The sequence below is a fragment of the Bos grunniens genome, chromosome 21 (genome assembly GCF_055505025.1).
Source record: "Bos grunniens cultivar Pamir isolate PY7600 chromosome 21, Bosgru_T2T1.0, whole genome shotgun sequence".
Taxonomy (NCBI): domain Eukaryota; kingdom Metazoa; phylum Chordata; class Mammalia; order Artiodactyla; family Bovidae; genus Bos; species Bos grunniens.
The window spans coordinates 20196215-20215476 of NC_141185.1; the positions used below are offsets into that span (position 1 = coordinate 20196215).

Below are 19262 nucleotides of genomic sequence, written 5' to 3' on the forward strand. Positions count from 1 at the left end.
ATGCAAAAGTAAGAAGTCAGGAAATACCTGGCAGTGGCAGAGGCTGAATCACTTCAGTCGTGTCCGACTCTGTGCGACCCCATAGACGGCAGCCCACCAGGTTCCTCTGTCCCTGGGATTCTCCAGGAAAGAATACTGGAGTGGGTTGCCATTTCCTTTTCCATCTGGAGAAACAGGCAAATTTTGCCTTGGAGTACAGAATGAAGCAGGGCAAAGGTTAATATAGTTTTGCCAAGAGAACACACTGGACATAGCAAACACACTCTTCCAACAACACAAGAGAAGACTCTACACATGGACATCACCAGATGGTCAACACCAAAATCAGATTGATTATATTCTTTGCAGCCAAAGATGGAGAAGCTCTATACAGCCCACAAAAACAAGACCAGGAGCTGACAGTGGCTCAGATCATGAACTCCTTAAAGCCAATTCAGACTTAAATTGAAGAAAGTAGGGAAACCACTAGACCATTAAGGTATGACCTAAATCAAATCCCTTATGATTATACAGTGGGAATGACAAATAGATTCAAGGGACTAGATCTGACGGACAGAGCGCCTGATGAACTATGGACGGAGGTTAGTGACATTGTACAGGAGACAGGTATCAACACCAACCCCAAGAAAAAGAAATGCAAAAAAGGAAAATGGCTGTCTGAGAAGGCCTTACAAATAGCTGTGAAAGAAGAGATGTGAAAAGCAAAAGAGAAAAGGAAAGATATACCAATTTTATGCAGAGTTGCAAAGAATAGCAAGGAGAGATAAGACAGCCTTCCTCAGTGATCAGTGCGAAGAAATAGAGGAAAACAATAGAATGGAAAAGACTAGAGATCTTTTCAAGAAAATTAGAGATACCAAGGGAACGTTTCATGCAAAGATGGTCTCAATAAAGGACAGTAATAGTATGGACCTAACAGAAGCAGAAGATATTAAGAAGAGGTGGCAAAAATACACAGAAGAACTATACAAAAAAGATCTTTACGACCCAGATAATCACAATGGTGTGATCACTCACCTAGAGAAAGACATGCTGGAATATGAAGTCAAGTGGGCCTTAGGAAGTATCACTACAAACAAAGCTAATAGAAGTGATGGAATTCCAGTTGAGCTATTTTAAATCCTGAAAGATGATGCTGTGAGTGTTGCACTCAATATGCCAGCAAATTTGGAAAACTCAGCAGTGGCCACAGGACTGGACAAGGTCAGTTTTCATTCCAATCCCAAAGAAAGGCAATGAGAAATTATGCTCAAACTACTGCATAATTACACTCATCTCACATGCTTCTAAAGTAACGCTTAAAATTCTCCAAGCCAGGCTTCAACAGTATATGAACTGTGGACTTTCAGATGTTCAAGCTGGTTTCAGAAAAGGCAGAAGAACCAGTGATCAAATTGCCAACATCTGCTGGATCATCAAAAAAGCAAGAGTTCCAGAAAAGCATCTATTTCTGCTTTATTGACTATGCCAAAGCCTTTGACTCTGTGGATCACAATAAACTGTGGAAAATTCTGAAAGAGATGGGAATACCAGACCACTTGACCTGCGTCTTGAGAAATCTGTATGCAGATCAGGAAGCAACAGTTAGAACTGGACATGGACATTACTTTGCCAACAAAGTTACGTCTAGTTAAGGCTATGGTTCTTCCAGTGGTCATGTATGGATGTGAGAGTTGAACTATAAAGAAAGCTGAGCGCTGAAGAACTGACGCTTTTGAACTGTGGTGTTGGAGAAGTCTCTTGAGAGTCCCTTGGATTGCAAGGACATCCAACCAGTCCATCCTAAAGAACATCAGTCCTGAGCATTCATTGGAAGGACTGATGTTGCAGTTGAAACTCCAATACTTTGGCCAGTTGATGTGAAGAGCTGACTCTTTTGAAAAGACCCTGATGCTGGAAAAGATTGAGAGCAGGAGGAGAAGGGGATGACAAAGGATGAGATGGTTTCATGGCATCACCGACTCAATGGACATGGGTTTGGGTGGACTCTGGGAGCTGGTGATGGACAGGGAGGCCTGGTGTGCTACAGTCCATGGAGTTCCCAAGAGTCAGACACAACTGAGTGATTGAACTGAAGTGAAGCATACTCTGTATAGTTTTTATGATATATTCAGGCCCCAAATCTCATGCTCCATATGCTGATATTTTCTCATCAGTCCTTTCCAGTGAACCTCTAGCAGAATACTTGCCATGTTTTAATCTCATATTTCCATGCATTGATTATATTTTATTTTCTACACAAAATACTTTATATCTAAAAGTATAACTCTACCCAACATCTTAGGTCATACATTATCTTTGTGAAGCCCTTTCCTTTTTTTCATATAATTAATTGCCTTTTCCTATGGACAGGGAGGCCTGGCATGCTGCAATTCATGGGGTCACAAAGAGTCAGACACAACAGTGACTGAACTGAACTGATGCTTTTATAGTATTTGTGTACAGTCTCTCTAAAGTACTTGTTACAAAATATTAGTGAGTTAATTTCATTTTTTTTTCTGGTAGCAGGGGTTATATGCTATTCATATTCATAGTCTATCAACTAGCACAATGCTTACCAAAAATACACATTTATTTGAATTAAAATATATTTTAAAAATATTAATTTCATGAAAAGTCTTGACATCTAAAGGTAGCTACTATTTATATTTCACTCAGAATAGCAACAGACGTAAATGTTGTTTGTAGTGGAAAAGTGTATCATTCATTTAGTTAATACAATCATAGCTACCACCTAAATTATTTGGGAAAAGGCAATGGCACCCCACTCCAGTCCTCTTGCCTGGAAAATCCCATGGACGGAGGAGCCTGGTAGGCTGCAGTCCATGGGGTCGCTAAGAGTCAGACATGACTGAGAGATCATTTAGCTAATATAATCATAGCTACTGCCTAAATTATTTAGCCTCCCTTAAAGTTTCTGAGAACATTCCAATAAACAATTAGTAATTAATATATTAAAATGTACAATATTTTGCTATATCCAAACAATGCCATTGTTGAATAAAGCATATTTCAGGGGAGTAAACAAAGGAGGGCAAGAGTACCAGTCTCAGTTTAGATATTTAGGGTTAATAAATAGATGTAAGAAATATTTTATTTTTTAAGAACTATTTTAGTGTGCTATCTTTTTTCCTGAGGTTTCTTGTTCTTCATTCAGTTCAGGACACCTTGGCCTTCACCCCTCTGGCTAATGTAACTTTAAAAAGTGCTATCATTTTATCATTAAAGCTACCTCATTTCTTCATTTTCATAACAAACGTATGAGGACACATCAAATTAAAAAATATAGATTCTTTAACCATTTAGTAGAGAAGAAAATGGTTTCCGTAGTGGTTCAGTGGTAAAGAATCCATTTGCCAGTTCAGGAGACATGGGTTCAATCTCTAGGTTGGGAAGATCTTCTGGAGGAGGAAATGGCAACCCACTCCAGTATTCTTGCCTGGGAAATTCCATGGACAGGAGCCTCGGAGGTTACAGTTCATGGTGATTGCCAAAGAGTTGGACAGGACTTACAGGCTAAACAACAGACAAGAAAAGGAGAAGGGTCCTGATGTCTCAGTTTTTTTTTTTTTTTAATATTTACAAAATGTCTTCTCACACTTGGATGAGATGTAGGAAGATAGGTAAAATAATATATAAATATATAGCAAAATCATCTGACATTTTATATGCAAATTAATGTAATCTAATTGAAAAGTACAATGGGGTTTGAAGCAGTTTTGTTATTTCAGAACTCAAATTTAGGTTCTTCTTAAATATTTTAGGATTACTGGAGAGCTTTCAAATGGACAGAACATGCCCAGGTGGCATTAGTGGTAAAGAGCCCTCCTGCCAATGCAGGAGACACAGGAGATGTGGGCTCAGTCCCTGGGTTGGGAAGATTCCCTGGAGTAGGAAATTGCAACCCACTCCAGTATTCTTGACTGGAGAATCCCATGGACAGAGGAGCCTGACGGGTTATAATCCATAGGGTTGCAAAGAGAAGTGACTTTGTAAACACACAAGAAATGTGAACATGGTTTTACAATCACAGGAAATAGTTTAGCCCTTTTCTTAAACTCTGAAAGGCTTTTAAGTTATTTTGTATCACTCTTTGAATGTACTATTTTACAAGGTATTTCAATTTCAGATTTATGATAATGAGATTTCAAATATTAGAAGCTCTTCTGTTATTGTTTCATTACTACTTTTGCTATCTATGGCAAGAGAATGCATGCATATTTAACAAAATATTTGCGAGTTCCAAATGTATGGTGCAAAAGGTTGATTGAACAAAGGCAAATTCTAAATGATGTTCCTGTCTAAGTGTGACCTGAAAAGCAATTGACCACATTTCCGTTCAATCTTATTGTCTTATTGCTTGCTTTCTGTAGCATTTTGTATTTTCTTTGTAGGAATGTTATCTGTAGTAAGTGAATGGGAAAAGAAGAATAAAAGAAAAAGTTAACAATGTCTCTTTACCTCACTTCTCCAAGGCTATTTTCTTAATTAATCTAACAGTTTGTTGTATATATACCCTACAAACATATAAAATATATATGTGTTTTATATTTAACTTTCTACCTATCAAGAATCCTTATTTAATGTTTAATGAAACACAGCACACATGCCTAAGATGTTAGAAATTATAAACTAATTGAATTATCACAAGCAAATATCTCTATGACTATTACCCATGCAAAAAATAGAACATTGTTAGCCCCTAAAAGCTTTCTCCTGCTCTTATCAATTACCATCTCTAACCACATTCCAAGGTTAATTGCTATGCTAATTTCTAAGACTATATTTTAACTTTCTTCAGTCTTTTTGGAAGTTTACCTAGCAATATTTAAGTACGCATATTTTTGTGCCTGCCTTCTTTTGCTAAATTATGTTTGTGAAATACAGTTGTTACAGGGTGATATTTTATCAGCTTTAATTATTGTTCATTATTCTCCTGTATGATATGCCACAGTTTAATTATCACTCTAATATTGTTGGACATTTGGTATGTTTGTGGTTTTGGACTTATGGGGTGAACTGCGTTCCCTCAAAATTCATGTGTTGAAGGCCGAACTCCAATACATTAGAATGTGGTTTTTATTAGAAATAAAGTCTTCACAGAGGAACTCAAGCTAAAATAAAATCATTAAGAGGGTTCCTAATCTGACTGGTGTCTTTATAAAAATTGGAAAATTGGAGACATACACCCACAGAATAAAGGCCGTATGAAGAGGAAGGCAGCAATTTGGGTGATACTTACACAAGACAAAGATTGATCGTGTTAGTCACTCAGTCATGTCCGACTCTTTGCAACCCCATGGACTGGGACTGCCAGGCTCCTCTTTCTGTGGAATAAGGTATTCCATGCAAGAATACCATACAAGACAAAGATTGCCAACAAACCATCAAAAGCTTGGCAAGAGGCAGAGATTTTTTCTCTTGGAGCCCTCAGAAGGATGCAATACTGCCAATATCTTGATCTTGGACTTTTAATCTTCAGACATATAAGACGATTATTTCTGTTGTTGAAACCATCCAGTTTGTGGCACTTGTCACAGCAGCTCTAGCAAACTAATACATGACCACTATAAATAATGTAACTGCAAACATTCTTGTATCCATCTTATTATATGCATGAATACTGATTTATATCGGGTATAGAAATATGAGTGCAAGTGGTATGTGATAGGGAATTTATGTGCTCAACCTCAGCAGATAATGCCAGTTTTCAAAGTGTCTGTGTCAATTCACTCCATGATGTGTAAAAATAATTTTCTTTCTTTCTGTCTTCAGTATGACAAGGTATTACAGTGTATTTAGTCTTAGATATTTTGAAGGATATTTTACAGTGTATCACCATGACTTTAATAAACATTTCCATAGTTACTGATAAGGTTGAATAGTTGAATACTTTTCATATTTTCATTGGACATTTATATACTCTTTTGTGAAATACTATTCATACTATAGTGAAATACTATTTTTCTTTTGTATTGCTTCATATCGTCTTGTGAGAATTCTTTGTAGAGTTAAGAAACGAGCCCATTGCCTGTTATATATTTTACAAACACCATCTCCTTCTCTGTCTCCTGCATTTTCAGTCTCTTAATAGTTCCTTTCATAAATGAAAGTTTTTAATTTTAATGAAGTCCAATCAGTTTAAGCAAATAAAGAAGACAAAACTTTTACGACTCCCAAATCCTAACAAATAGTCTGTTTTTATAGCTTATAGAATATTAATTTGTGTTTTACATCTAGCTTTTTCTTTCTTGTATGATATATAGCAGTGGTCAGATTTTATCAGTTTGCGTATGGATATCTGATTTGCCTAGCATGATTTAACACAAAATGTTTTGTTTTAGATCAAATATTCACACATGCCTGGCTCTATCTCTGGACTAATTAACTCCACTTTTCTATGCATGTATGGACTTGGCTGGTGGCTCCGATGGTAAAGTGTCTGCCTACAATGTGGGAAGACCCGGGTTCAAACCCTGGATCAAGAAGATCCCCTGGAGAAGGAAATGGCAACCCACTCCAGTACTTTTGCCTGGAAACTCTCATGGACAGAGGAGCCTGATAGGCTACAGCCCATGGGGTTGCAAAGAGTCGGACATGACCGTGACTTCACTTTCTTTTTTCTTTCTTTCTTCTATGTGTGTATTCTTGTACTCTAAAAATTTACCTACGTACTATAGCTTTGTAACATCTTTAAAGTAAATCTTAATATTCAAGTTCTCAAAAAATGTTTCCACCTTCTTCAAAAGTGCCATAGCTATTCTATATTTGACTTTTTGAATCTCCATAAGGTTTCAAAACCCATCTTGACAAATTAGAAATACACACATGTGCACAAACACTGCATATACACACAACCTAATGAAATTTTATTTCCTACCAAAATAAATCCATAGATCACTTTCTTAAGAACTGATAACTGTACAATATTGAATTTCCTAATTCATGAACAAGCATCTTATCCTTATTCATGAATTAAGAATTAAACTAATTTAGTTAAAAGTTTTAATTTTTTTATGAAACTTACTTAATAGTTTCTGTGTTTACATATAATGCGTATTTTTGTGACTTGTTAATTGGAATTCTGTACACTTAATAATGTTATAAATGGTAAATATACTTTTTTCTTTCATTATAAGTATTTACCTATACTCACAAATACAAAATATTTTAACCTGTATCCAGAAAACATGCTAAATAATTCTAATAATTTAATTGCCTTATTCTTCAAATATTTTTACATAAAAATGCTATCATCTGCTAATTGTGAAAAAAATTGAAAGCTTTAATTCTTTAATTTTTGTTTGCCTCCACACTAATTGGGATATGCAATGTGATGAACAGTAGTGTTGTTAGAAGTTATACTTGTCTTTGAATATTTCTCCTTAAGTAAGATATTTGCTATTTACATTTTACAGATATCCTTAATCAGAGGAAGAATTTTCTAACTTCTATGTAGTTAATAATACTTTTAATCATGATTAGATGTAAAATTATTTAATTTTGTCCTGTATCTATTCCCATATTTATTTGGAATACAGGCGTATCTTTTTACTTTATTATACTTTATTACACTTCAAAGATATTATGTTTTTTAAAAAATTAAAGATCTGTGACAACTCTGCATCAAGCACGTCTATCAGCATCATTTTCCCAGCAACATTTGCTCAGTATCATTGCTGTACATTTTGGTAATTCTTGCAATATTTAACTTTTTATTATTGTATTTTTTATGGTGACCTGTCACCAATGATCTTTAATGTTACTATTGTAATTAGTTTGCAATGACATAAATTGTGCTCATAAAAGAGAACAAACTTAACCAGAAAGCCTTGCCTGTGTTCTGGTTGTTCCACCAATTGGCCATTCCCCCATCCCTCTCCTTTTCCTTGGGCCCCTCTATTCCCTGCTACAAGACAACATTAACATTAAACCAGTTAATAACCTTACAATGACCTCTAAGTGTTCAAGTGGAAAAAACAAAAGAGTTTCATATCACCCATTTTAAATCAATAGCCAGAAATGATTAAGCTCAGTGAAGAAGCATGTTGAAAGCCTACATAGGTCACAGCTATGTCTCTTGAGCCAAAAAGTTGGCCAAGTTGTGAATGCAATGAGGAAAACATTATTGAGGGAAATTAAAACTGCTATTGCTGTGAAAACAGGAATGATAAAAAAGTGAAACAGCCTTATTGCTGATATGGAGAAAGTTTCAGGGATCTGAACAGATGATCAGACAGTCATGGAATTCCCTTAAGCCAAAGCCTAATCCTCAACAAGGCCCTAACTCTTATCCGCACTAGGAAGGCCAACAGAGGTAAGGAAGCTGGAGAGGACAAGTTTGAAGCTAGTAGAGGTTGGTTCACGAGGTTTAAGGAAAGAAGTCACCTCCAAAATGAAAAGTGCCACATGAAGCAACAAGCACTGACGTAGAACCTGCAGCAAGTTATCCAGAAGATTTACTTAAGATTATTAATGAAGGGGCTGCTGCTGCTGCTAAGTCACCTCAGTCGTGTTCGACTCTGTGCAACCCCATAGACGGCAGCCTACCAGGCTCCCCTGTCCCTGGATTCTCCAGGCAAGAACACTAGAGTGGGTTGCCATTTCCCTCTCCAATGCATGAGAAGGCGCTCAGTCATGTCCGACTCTATGCGACCCCATAGATGGCAGCCCAACAGGCTCCCCTGTCCATGGGATTTTCCAGGCAAGAGTACTGGAGTGGGGTGCCATTGCCTTCTCCGAATGAAGGAGCTACACTACACAATAAATTCTCAAAGTAAACAAAAGAGTCTTCTATTGGAAGAAGGTGCCATAGAGGACTTTCAAAGCTAGAGAAGATAAAACAATGACTGGTTTATAAGCTTCAAAAGATAGGCTGACTCTTGCAATGTGCATTTATCATTCCCCAAATCTGAAAATTATGCTAAATCTACAGCCTGTGCTCTATAAATGAAACAACAAAGCCTGAAGAACATTTATTTACAGCATGGTTTACTGAATATTTTCATGATCCAGATAATCACGATGGTGTGATCATTCACCTAGAGCCAACATCCTGGAATGTGAAGTCAAGTGGGCCTTAGAAAGCATCACTACAAACAAAGCTAGTAGAGGTGATGGAATTCCAGTTAAGCTATTTCAAATCCTGAAAGATATGCTGTGAAAGTGCTGCACTCAATATGCCAGCAAATTTGAAAAACTCAGCAGTGGCTACAGGACTGGAAAAGGTCAGTTTTCAACTGAATCCCAAAGAAAGGCAATGCCAAAGAATGCTCAAACTACTGCACAATTGCACTCATCTCACACGCTAGTAAAGTAATGCTCAAAATTCTCCAAGCCAGGCTTCAGCAATATGTGAACTGTGAACTTCCAGATGTTCAAGCTGGTTTTAGAAAAGGGAGAGGGACCAGAGATCAAATTGCCAACATCCGCTGGATCATCAAAAAAGCAAGAGAGTTCCAGAAAAACATCTATTTCTGCTTTATTGACTATGCCAAAGCCTTTGACTGTGTGGATCACAATAAACTGTGGAAAATTCTGAAAGAGATGGGAATACCAGACCACCTGACCTGCTTCCTGAGAAACCCATATGCAGGTCAGGAAGCAAAAGTTAGAACTGGACATGGAACAATAGACTGGTTCCAAATAGGAAAAGGAGTATGTCAAGGCTGTATATTGTCACCCTGCTTATTTAACTTCTATGCAGAGTACATCATGAGAAACGCTGGGCTGGAAGAAGCACAAGCTGGAATCAAGATTGCTGGGAGAAATATCAATAACCTCAGATATGCAGATGATACCACCCTTATGACAGAAAGTGAAGAGGAACTAAAAAGCCTCTTGATGAAAGTGAAAGAGGAGAGTGAAAAGTTGGCTTAAAGCTCAACTTTCAGAAAACTAAGATCATGGCATCTGGTCCTATCACTTCATGGGAAATAGATGGGGAAACAGTGGAAACAGTGTCAGAATTTATTTTTGGGGGGCTCCAAAATCACTGCAGATGGTGACTGCAGCCATGAAATTAAAAGATGCTTACTCTTTGGAAGGAAAGTTATGACCAACCTAGATAGCATATTCAAAAGCAGAGACATTACTTTGCCAACAAAGGTCCGTCTAGTCAAGGCTATGGTTTTACCAGTAGTCATGTATGGATGTAGAGTTGGACTGTGAAGAAAGATGAGCACCAAAGAGTTGATGCTTTTGAACTGTGGTGTTGGAGAAGACTCTTGAGCGTCCCATGGACTGCAAGGAGATCCAACCAGTCCATTCTAAAGGAGATCAGTCCTGGGATTTCTTTGGATGGAATGATGCTAAAGCTGAAACTCCAGGACTTTGGCCACCTCATGCAAAGAGTTGATTCATTGGAAAAGACTCTGATGCTGGGAGGGATTGGGGGCAGGGCGAGAAGGGGACGACAGAGGATGAGATGGCTGGATGGCATCACCAACTCGATGGACATGGGTTTGGGTAAACTCCGAGAGTTGGTGATGGACAGGGAGGCCTGGCGTGCTGCAATTCATGGGGTTGCAAAGAGTCAGATACGACTGAGCGACTGAACTGAACTTACTGAATATTTTAAGCCTATTGTTGAATCCAGTACTTAGATTTTTTAATGTTACTGCTCATTGACAACACACCTGGTCATCCAAGAGCTCTGATGGAGATGCACAATGAGATCCATGTTGTTTTCCTGCCTAACACAACATCCATTCTGCAGACCATGGATCAAGGAGTTATTTCAAATCTTATTAAGAGATACATTTCATAAAGCTATAGCTGTCACAGGTGGTGATTCCTCTGATGGGTCTATGCAAAGTAAACTGAAAGCCTTCTGGAAAGGATTTACCATTCTAGATATCATTAATAACATTTGTGATTAATGGGATGAAGTAACTGTGTCAATATTAACAGGAGTTTGGAAAAAGTTGGCTCTAATCCTCACAGATAAAAAGGAAGGATTCAAGACTTCAGTGGAGGAAATAACTGCAGATGTGGTAGAAAGAGCAAGAGAACTAGACCCTGGAGATGTGACTGATGTGACTGAATTGCTGCAATCTCATTATAGAACGTTACTAGATGAGGGGTTGATTCTTCTAGATGAAAAATGAAAATAGTTTTTTAAAGATAGAATCTACTTCTAGTGAAGATCCAATGAAAATTGTTGAAATGACAACAAAGGATTTAGGATTTAGGGTTAGATAAACTTAGTTACAGAGAAGGCAGTGGCAACCCACTCCAGTACTCTTGCCTGGAAAATCCCATGGATGGAGGAGCCTGGTAGGCTGCAGTCCATGGGGTCACTAAGAGTAGGACACGACTGAGCGACTTCACTTTCACTTTTCAGTTTCATGCATTGGAGAAGGAAACTTAGTTAACAAAACAGTGAAAGGATTTGAGAAGATGGACTCCAATTTCAAATGTCCTTCTGTGAGTAAAATACTACCAAACATCATTGCAGGCTATAGAGAAATTGTTTGAAAAGGAAAAGTCAATCAATATGGCAAACATCTTTGTTGTCTTATTTTAAGAAATTGCTGTAGCCATCCCGGCTTTCAGCAAATATAACTCTAATTGGTTGGCAGCTCTCACCATGGAGGCAAGACCCTCCACATGCAAAAAGATCATAGCTCACTGGAGGCTCTAATAACAGCATTTTTAGCAATAAAGTATTTTTAATTATGGTATGTTCATTGTTTGTTTTAGACATACTGCTATTTCACACTTAATAAATAACAATATATAGTAAACATAAATTTTAAGCACTGGGAAATCAAAGAATTGGTGACTCACTTCATAATGATATTCACATTATAGCAGTGGTGTGAAATTCAACATATAATATCTCTGAGGTATGCTTGTATTTTATCTGTATCTTAATCTTAACTTTACTACTTTGCTTAGATATATTTTCTAATTTTGAAGCAAACTTATTTTCCTGAAAAAATCTAATGTAGTTTGTGATATCTGTGTATGTGTGTTTATGTGTATGTATGATTATTCTTTGTATACACTGTCAGATTTGATTGAACAATATTTTGTTTAGAATTTTTGCATTTATATTTAGGTCTGAGATTAGCCTTTAATTTTTCCTCATTTTTAAAATCCCTTTAAGATTTTTGTTATCAGAATAATATTGAACTTATAAATTAAATTATGCATGTTTTCTCAATTCATATTCTATGTGTTTCTGTGTTTAGCATCATTTAGTCCTTAAATATTTGAAATGACTCCTTAGTAACATTATATGTGCCTGAAGTTTTGTGGGAAAATTTTAATAATATATTCAATTTCTGTAATCTCTCCAACTTTCACTTTCTTGTATTTAAATATTCTATTTCTCTTTCTACATTATTTATATAGAAAAGGACATTTCACCTAAATTTTCAAATTTATTGATATAAATATACTTATGATATCCTTTTATGGTCATTTTAATTTGTACTGATGTCCCTCTATTATCCCTTTAAGGATTTTTATCCATTATCTTTTCTCAATTTTCCTTGATCAGGTAAGTATACATCTTTTTGAAAAAACAACATTATAATTCTTTTTTGGTATTACTTTCATTTACATAATTAATGTCAACTTTAATTTTTATAATTTCTTCTACCTTTTATTACTAGCAAACTTAATCTGTCCATAAAATGACCAGGAGTCAGTACCAGAATTCCAGACATTCCTGGAATAAGCATAATAATCTACCTTACCTAAAACTTAAAGAAAAAAAAGAAAACAGGCTAATTATTATATTCTAGTCTCAGAAATTTGAATTGAGAATAACATATTGGTACATATAAAATTGGGCTCATGCTATAGCTATATAGGGTAGAAAAGAGATATATATTTTATAAGAAAAAAGTGACACTGATGAAGCACACATGGGAAGTGGAAAGATGGGAATTCTTTTACAATATTCTTATTAGATCTTATGCATATTCTGGAAGCAGTAATTTCTACCTTTAAAACCATCTGTCTCTCCTACTCAAAGAAACATTAAACAATAATGACTAAGAAAATAAATAGAACAGCCTAGGACTTGGTTATAATTTATCTATTTCTTCACCTTTTTTTTGATGATATCCCATCTTTCAAGGTGATATGAAATAGATCACAATATTTTAATTAAAAAACCTTAAGAAAATTCTATAAAATGGGTACATTTGAAATAGTTTGTTCAATTTTCAAGAAAGAGATTAAAATTTGACTACTAGATTACTTAATGATTCAACTTATTTTCTAGAATAAGATAAGTTTAGAGGAGTATATTAATATTACAAGTGTATAGGAATTACAGAAGTCTTTCATGATTTATAAGAATTCAAGAGGACAGACACCCCTCAACTGGTAAAGAGACAACTGTCTCTAATACCTTAATATTCATAAATGTTTTATCATTAAAATATCTAAAGTATTTCAGAATTGCTCGGTAGTCATCAATTAAGAGCTCAAAAACATTTGTAAAAAGGTTCATATGTCTTGGATAAAAAACCTAAATAAATTTTGTACAATTATTATTTGAACTCAGAAAGCTGAATTATAATAGCATGTAAAGAATGCTTTGGACTTCTCAGAAAAAGAGCTCTACTTAACTGCTACTGCTGCTACTGCTGCTAAGTCGCTTCAGTCATGTCCGACTCTGTGCAACCCCGTAGACGGCAGCCCACCAGGCTCCCGGTCCCTTGGATTCTCCAGGCAAGAACACTGGAGTGGGTTGCCATTTCCTTCTCCAATGCATGAAAGTGAAAAGTGAAAGTGAAGTCGCTCAGTCGTGTCCGACTCTTAGCGACCCCATGGACTGCAGTCTACCAGACTCCTCCATCCATGGGATTTTCCAGGCAAGAGTACTGGAGTGGGTTGCCATTGCCTTCTCCGGTCTACTTAACTACTATGAATCAAATAATTACCATTAACCATTATCTTTTTATTGGAAATTGATGGTCTCAGCTTTTCCATTAATTACTGTAGTGAGCATATTTCCTTTGTAGAGGTATGTCATCTCTTTCTAAGAAAACCTTTTGTTCCACTAAACAAAACTTATAGACATGTAAATTAACTAGTAAATGTTAGCAGAAAACTTCAAAGAAGATATTCAATAGAAATACAATTTAATTTATATAAAAAGTACTCAATAAATGGCATAATTTACCATATGACTTGGAAGATCCCTGGAGAAGGGAAAAGCTACCCACTCCAGTATTCTGGCCTGGAGAATTCCACAGACTATACAGTCCATGGAGTGGCAAAGAGTTGGACACTACTGAATGAATTTCACTTATTTCACTTGTTGAAATATTCATTAGAATCCTTTTTCTTACATTTAGTGTGTATTCTGCCCCATAGATACAATCTTTTTGAAAATTACCATTTTGAGTACTTCTTTATAATTTGTACTTTATCAAATGTTAACATAATTGAAAAAGGAAATGAACCAAAACAAATCATTCATAGAAAATGAGACACATTTGAAGTCTTGTGGACACATTCCACTGAATTTTAAAGAGAGATAAAAACATGCAACTTTTCATGTTGTCACAAAATCAGGAAGTATGGGTATGTATATCCTCAGTTGTTAAAGGTTTTATTATTCATTGACATCTCTGTTTAGAAATTACATAATTATAGAATATAGTAGATTCATCAGGAATTTATGCTTCTTTCACAGGGACTGTCACAAGCAGAGGATAAAGGAAAGTAAAAAATATGTGCACTATATTATTTAAAGAATTCTGGTAATTATACTAAATACGTATTTGATACTTAAGACTAGTGGGAAATAACAAAAAATTTTCCAACTTGAAACCACTCTGGATCAGTATTTAAATAGGCAGAAATGATTCTCATGTTTAGAATATTTTTCTTGTTTTCATGCACTGAAACCAAACCTAACTAAAACTAGAACATAGAACATTATATCTCTCTAGAAAGTGAATTCTCACTTTAAATTTACTATGTAACACTGGAAAACATATTATTTTGAGTTTTCAAATACACAGAATGTAGATAAAATACTTTTAAACATGAAAGGGGTGATATGAAGAAAATTTAATCAAATGTATTAAGATTAAATCATTCTTAATCAGATCAGATCAGTCGCTCAGTCCGACTCTTTGCGACCCCATGAATCACAGCACGCCAGGCCTCCCTGTCCATCACCAACTCCCGGAGTTCACTCAGACTCATGTCCATCGAGTCAGTGATGCCATCCAGCCATCTCATCCTCTGTCGTCCCCTTCTCCTCTTGCCCCCAATCCTTCCCAGCATCAGAGTCTTTTCCAACGAATCAACTCTTGGCATGAGGTGGCCAAACTACTGGACTTTCAGCTTCAGCATCATTCCTTCCAAATCATTCTTAAAATGGCTCCTAAATTTGATACACCTACCCATGTGTTCAATTTAAAAAATACAGTTATAAATATCGATTTCCACTAAATACAGATCCCTAGAACTCAATAAAAGTGATTCCTAACTATTTTGTTCACCTTGCGACCCAGAACCTTGACTTAAGTGTTTAGTTTAGATGCTCTTGACAAAGTGTCTACATATAACAATATCTGAAGGGATTTTTTTTCCTTTTAAAAAAGTATAAAAAGTATTTTGTAAAGGTTACATCATTTGGCCTAAACTTGCCATCAGTTTTCCTTTCCTAACACTAATAATGCATAATTTACTATACTTGAGGACAAATGTCTGAACAAAGTAGAACTTTAAGCTCTCTGTCCTACATTATGTCAATTACAACACTTAGCTATTGTTGTGTAACATTCTACCATCAAATTTAATGGCTTGAAGTTTTATTTATTCTGCTCACAAATCTGCAATTTGTTCAAGGCTTATGGCAGTTTATTTTTGCTCTATGTGACATCAGCTGAGGCAATTTGATATGCTTGAGGACTCTCAGTTTTTAACATGGTCTATTTCCATGGCTGGCAAACTGATGCCCACAGTTGGCTGGGATTTCAGCTGGAGCTATAAACCCTGGGCCTTTGTTCCTGCTATTTACTCTTCCCCAAATCATGGTGATTATGATGTTTGAGGGAGGTCTGTTTTTTGCATTTTTCTGTATGTGTGTGGTGTGTGAGGTAACTGCTCTTACTAAAACAAAATCAGGGCCACAGGAATGAAAAGTTGGGTAGATGTGGGGACAAATGAGAGAGAGTGGCAGAAACAAGATTGCAGATCAACCAAAACTACCTGGAAGAATGAGCAAGAATTCTGAGAGTGAAAGAGAAAAGGGAAAGACTGCATTTAGTAGCAAATGAAGTTGAAATACTAATACTTTAAATGGGTCTGGAAATCTTATTGCCCCTGACCCCAGGTTTAAATACAGTATATTTATACAAGCTAAAAAAGATTGGAACAAATATTAGTTTGAATAGGGAAATGGAACTCTCTCTCAGCTCTAAAGGGAAGAATTAGAGCCATGATTAAGGCTGCACAATGACCCAGAACATAGGGGTAAAGAGAAAAATACCCCAGTGACCCACATGTAAACCATGTCATAAACAAAGGAATGAGATTTTAGGTTATCAGAGGGTTATTTTCTAAGAGAAAGAGAACCAGGTTGTGATAATAAGAAATATATATATATGGTCTCTTCCCCCAGCTCCTGGCTAGGGCTTCCAAAACCACTGTAATTGCCTAGAAGATAAGAATGATAGCATCTTTTGTTATAATATTTGGGTTTTGTCATAGCTCCTAATATATCTTAACAGCAATAAAGATGAGAGGAGAATCTTTGGTTATTCATATCAAGTCCCTTTCAACAACACCTGAGTTTGTTAATAAGGTGACTTCTGGTAAGCCTGCAAGGATGGAGAACTGGCTGTAAGAGGAATCCATCAGATGATTATAGGGATGGAATTTTCAACCCCACCCTCCAACTTCCAGATAAGGGAAACCGGCTGGAGATTGAGTTAATCATCAGTGACCAATGACTTTTGAAATGTGGTGTTGGAGAAGACTCTTAAGAGTCCCTTGGATTGGCACGGAGATCCAACTAGTCAATCCTAAAAGAAATCAGAACTTAGTATTCATTGGAAGACTGATGCTGAAGCTCCAATACTTTGGCCACCTGATGCAAAGAAATGACTCATTGGAAAAGACCCTGATGCTGGAAAAGATTGAAGGCGGGAGGACAAAGGGATGACAAAGGATGAGATGGTTGGATGGCATCACCGACTCAATGGACATGAGTCTGAGCAAGCTCCAGGAATTGGTGATGGACAGGAAAGCCTGGCATGCTGTAATTCATGGGGTCACATAGAGGCAGACATGACTGAGAAACTGAACTGAGCTGACCAACGACTTAACCAATCATACCCATATTTTAAAGCTGCCATTAAAGACAGTTACCAAAGGGATTCACAGAACATCCTGATTGGTGAACAAAAGTAGGTGCTGGAGGGTAATGCTCCTGAGAAAGGACATGGAAACTGCATCCATTCCCCAGAGTTTGGCCTATGTATCTCTTCTGTCTGACTATTCCTGAGTAATATCCTTTATGATAAACTGGCAATCTAGTAAGTAAAATGTTTTCCTAAATTCTGCAAGCTGCCCTAGCAAATGATTGAACCTGAAGAGTGGGTTATAGGAGATCTCTATGATACTCAGAGCTGAAACTGTTGCCTATCAAAAATAGATCATAATACCAAACCCCACCTACCCAAAGACATTATCAGCAGACACACAAAGAAACCCCAACTGAGCTAACAGTAAAGATCTATGTCAAAACAATTCTGTAAAGTTGAAGAGGAGCCTAATTACCCAAACATGTAGATACCAATGTAAGGAATCAAAACAATGAAAAAATCAGATAAAAATGATACCACCAAAGGAAATTAATAAAGCTGCAGTCACTGACCCTAAAAAATGTAAAGATCTGTGAACTGTCAGACAAAGAATTCAAAATAATCTTCTCAAGGAAGTTCGGTGGACTCCAAAAACATACCAACAACTAAGCAAAATTAGGAAAATAATGCATGAATAAAGTGAGAAGTTCAACAAAGAAATGGAAGCCATAAAATAAAACCAAACAGAAACCCTAGAGTTGAAAAATACAATCATTGAATAATTCAATAGAGACTTTTAAAAGAAGACTCAAACATGCAGAAGAAAGACTTGGTAAACTGAAGCATAAGGTATTTAAATTTTCCAGTCAGGGGAAGACAAAGAAAACAAATGAAAAAAAAAAAAAGTAAACAAAGGCTTCAGGACTCATAGCACACAATGAAAATAAGCAATATTCACATCTTGCAAATTCCAGAAGGAGCAGAGAAACAAAAAGGTACAGAAAATATATTTAAAGCAATAATGGCTACAAAATTCCAAAATCTGGGAAGGGAAATAGAAATTTCTTCTCATATGCAGTTAGTATAAATAAAATTTAAACTGAAAAAAATAGAGAGAGATTTTAAGACAATAGTAACCAAGAAAAGCAGGGGTAGCTACACTAATATCAGACAAAATAGACTTTAAGTTAAAAATCCAGATCCATGAGCACTGAAGGACCCCAAATATGTTGAACCTGAGTAGGGCTATACCAGGACACATTATAATTAAACTGTTGAAAGTAAAAGACAAAGACAGAGATTTAAAAATCAGCAAGAGCGGAAAAAAGGAGAGAAAGAGATGTTACATACAAGGGGATCCCCATAAGACAACAGCAGATTTTCCAACATAAACTTTCCAGACCAGAAGAAAATGGAATGACATATTCAAATACTAGGAGAAAAAAAAAAAACCAACAACAAATGTGAGAAGGTGGGGATCCCTGGTAGTCCAGTGATTAAGACTCTGTGCTTCCACCGCAGGGGACACAGGTTCAATCCCTAGTCAGGTAACTAAGATCTTGTATGCCATGTGGCACAGTCAAAAAATACCAAATAAAACAAAACAAAAAAACCAAAGCACCTTGTTAACTAAAAATGCAATAACCAGAGATAAAGAAAGGACAAAGAACTTCATGAACAAACAAAAATTGGAGAGAATATATTAACACTATAATTGACTTACAAGAAATTCTAAAGTGACCTATTTAAGCAGAGGTAAAAAGACACTAATTAACAACATAAAAACATATTAAATAATGAAGCACAAAATTCACAGGTAATGGTAAATATACAGTTAAAGTCAGATTCTGTAATAAGCTAATAGTGGAGAAGACATTTAAGACTCCAGTTTAAACATTAAAAAACAAATGTGGTAAAAATAACTGTAACTACAATAATCTGTTAGTAGTCACAGAATAGTAAAATAATAAACTG

At 36.1% G+C, this 19262-nt stretch overlaps 1 protein-coding gene across 12 annotated transcripts in view; it reads right to left on the reverse strand.

Annotated features, from left to right (window-relative positions):
• LOC147349201 (uncharacterized) overlaps positions 1-19262 on the reverse strand; it is a 372827-nt gene that overhangs the window by 206787 nt on the left and 146778 nt on the right. For 2 of the 12 annotated variants that reach the window (XR_015149591.1, XM_086363382.1), the window contains exon 3: positions 3153-3516. The exons of the other annotated variants lie outside the window; for them this stretch is intronic. Coding sequence is in view for 1 of the 2 variants with exons in the window: in XM_086363382.1 (XP_086219508.1) it covers positions 3472-3516 (45 nt within the window). In the remaining variant the exon portion in view is untranslated. Of the gene's footprint in view, positions 1-3152; positions 3517-19262 lie in introns of those variants that run through there. 12 annotated transcript variants of the gene reach the window in all.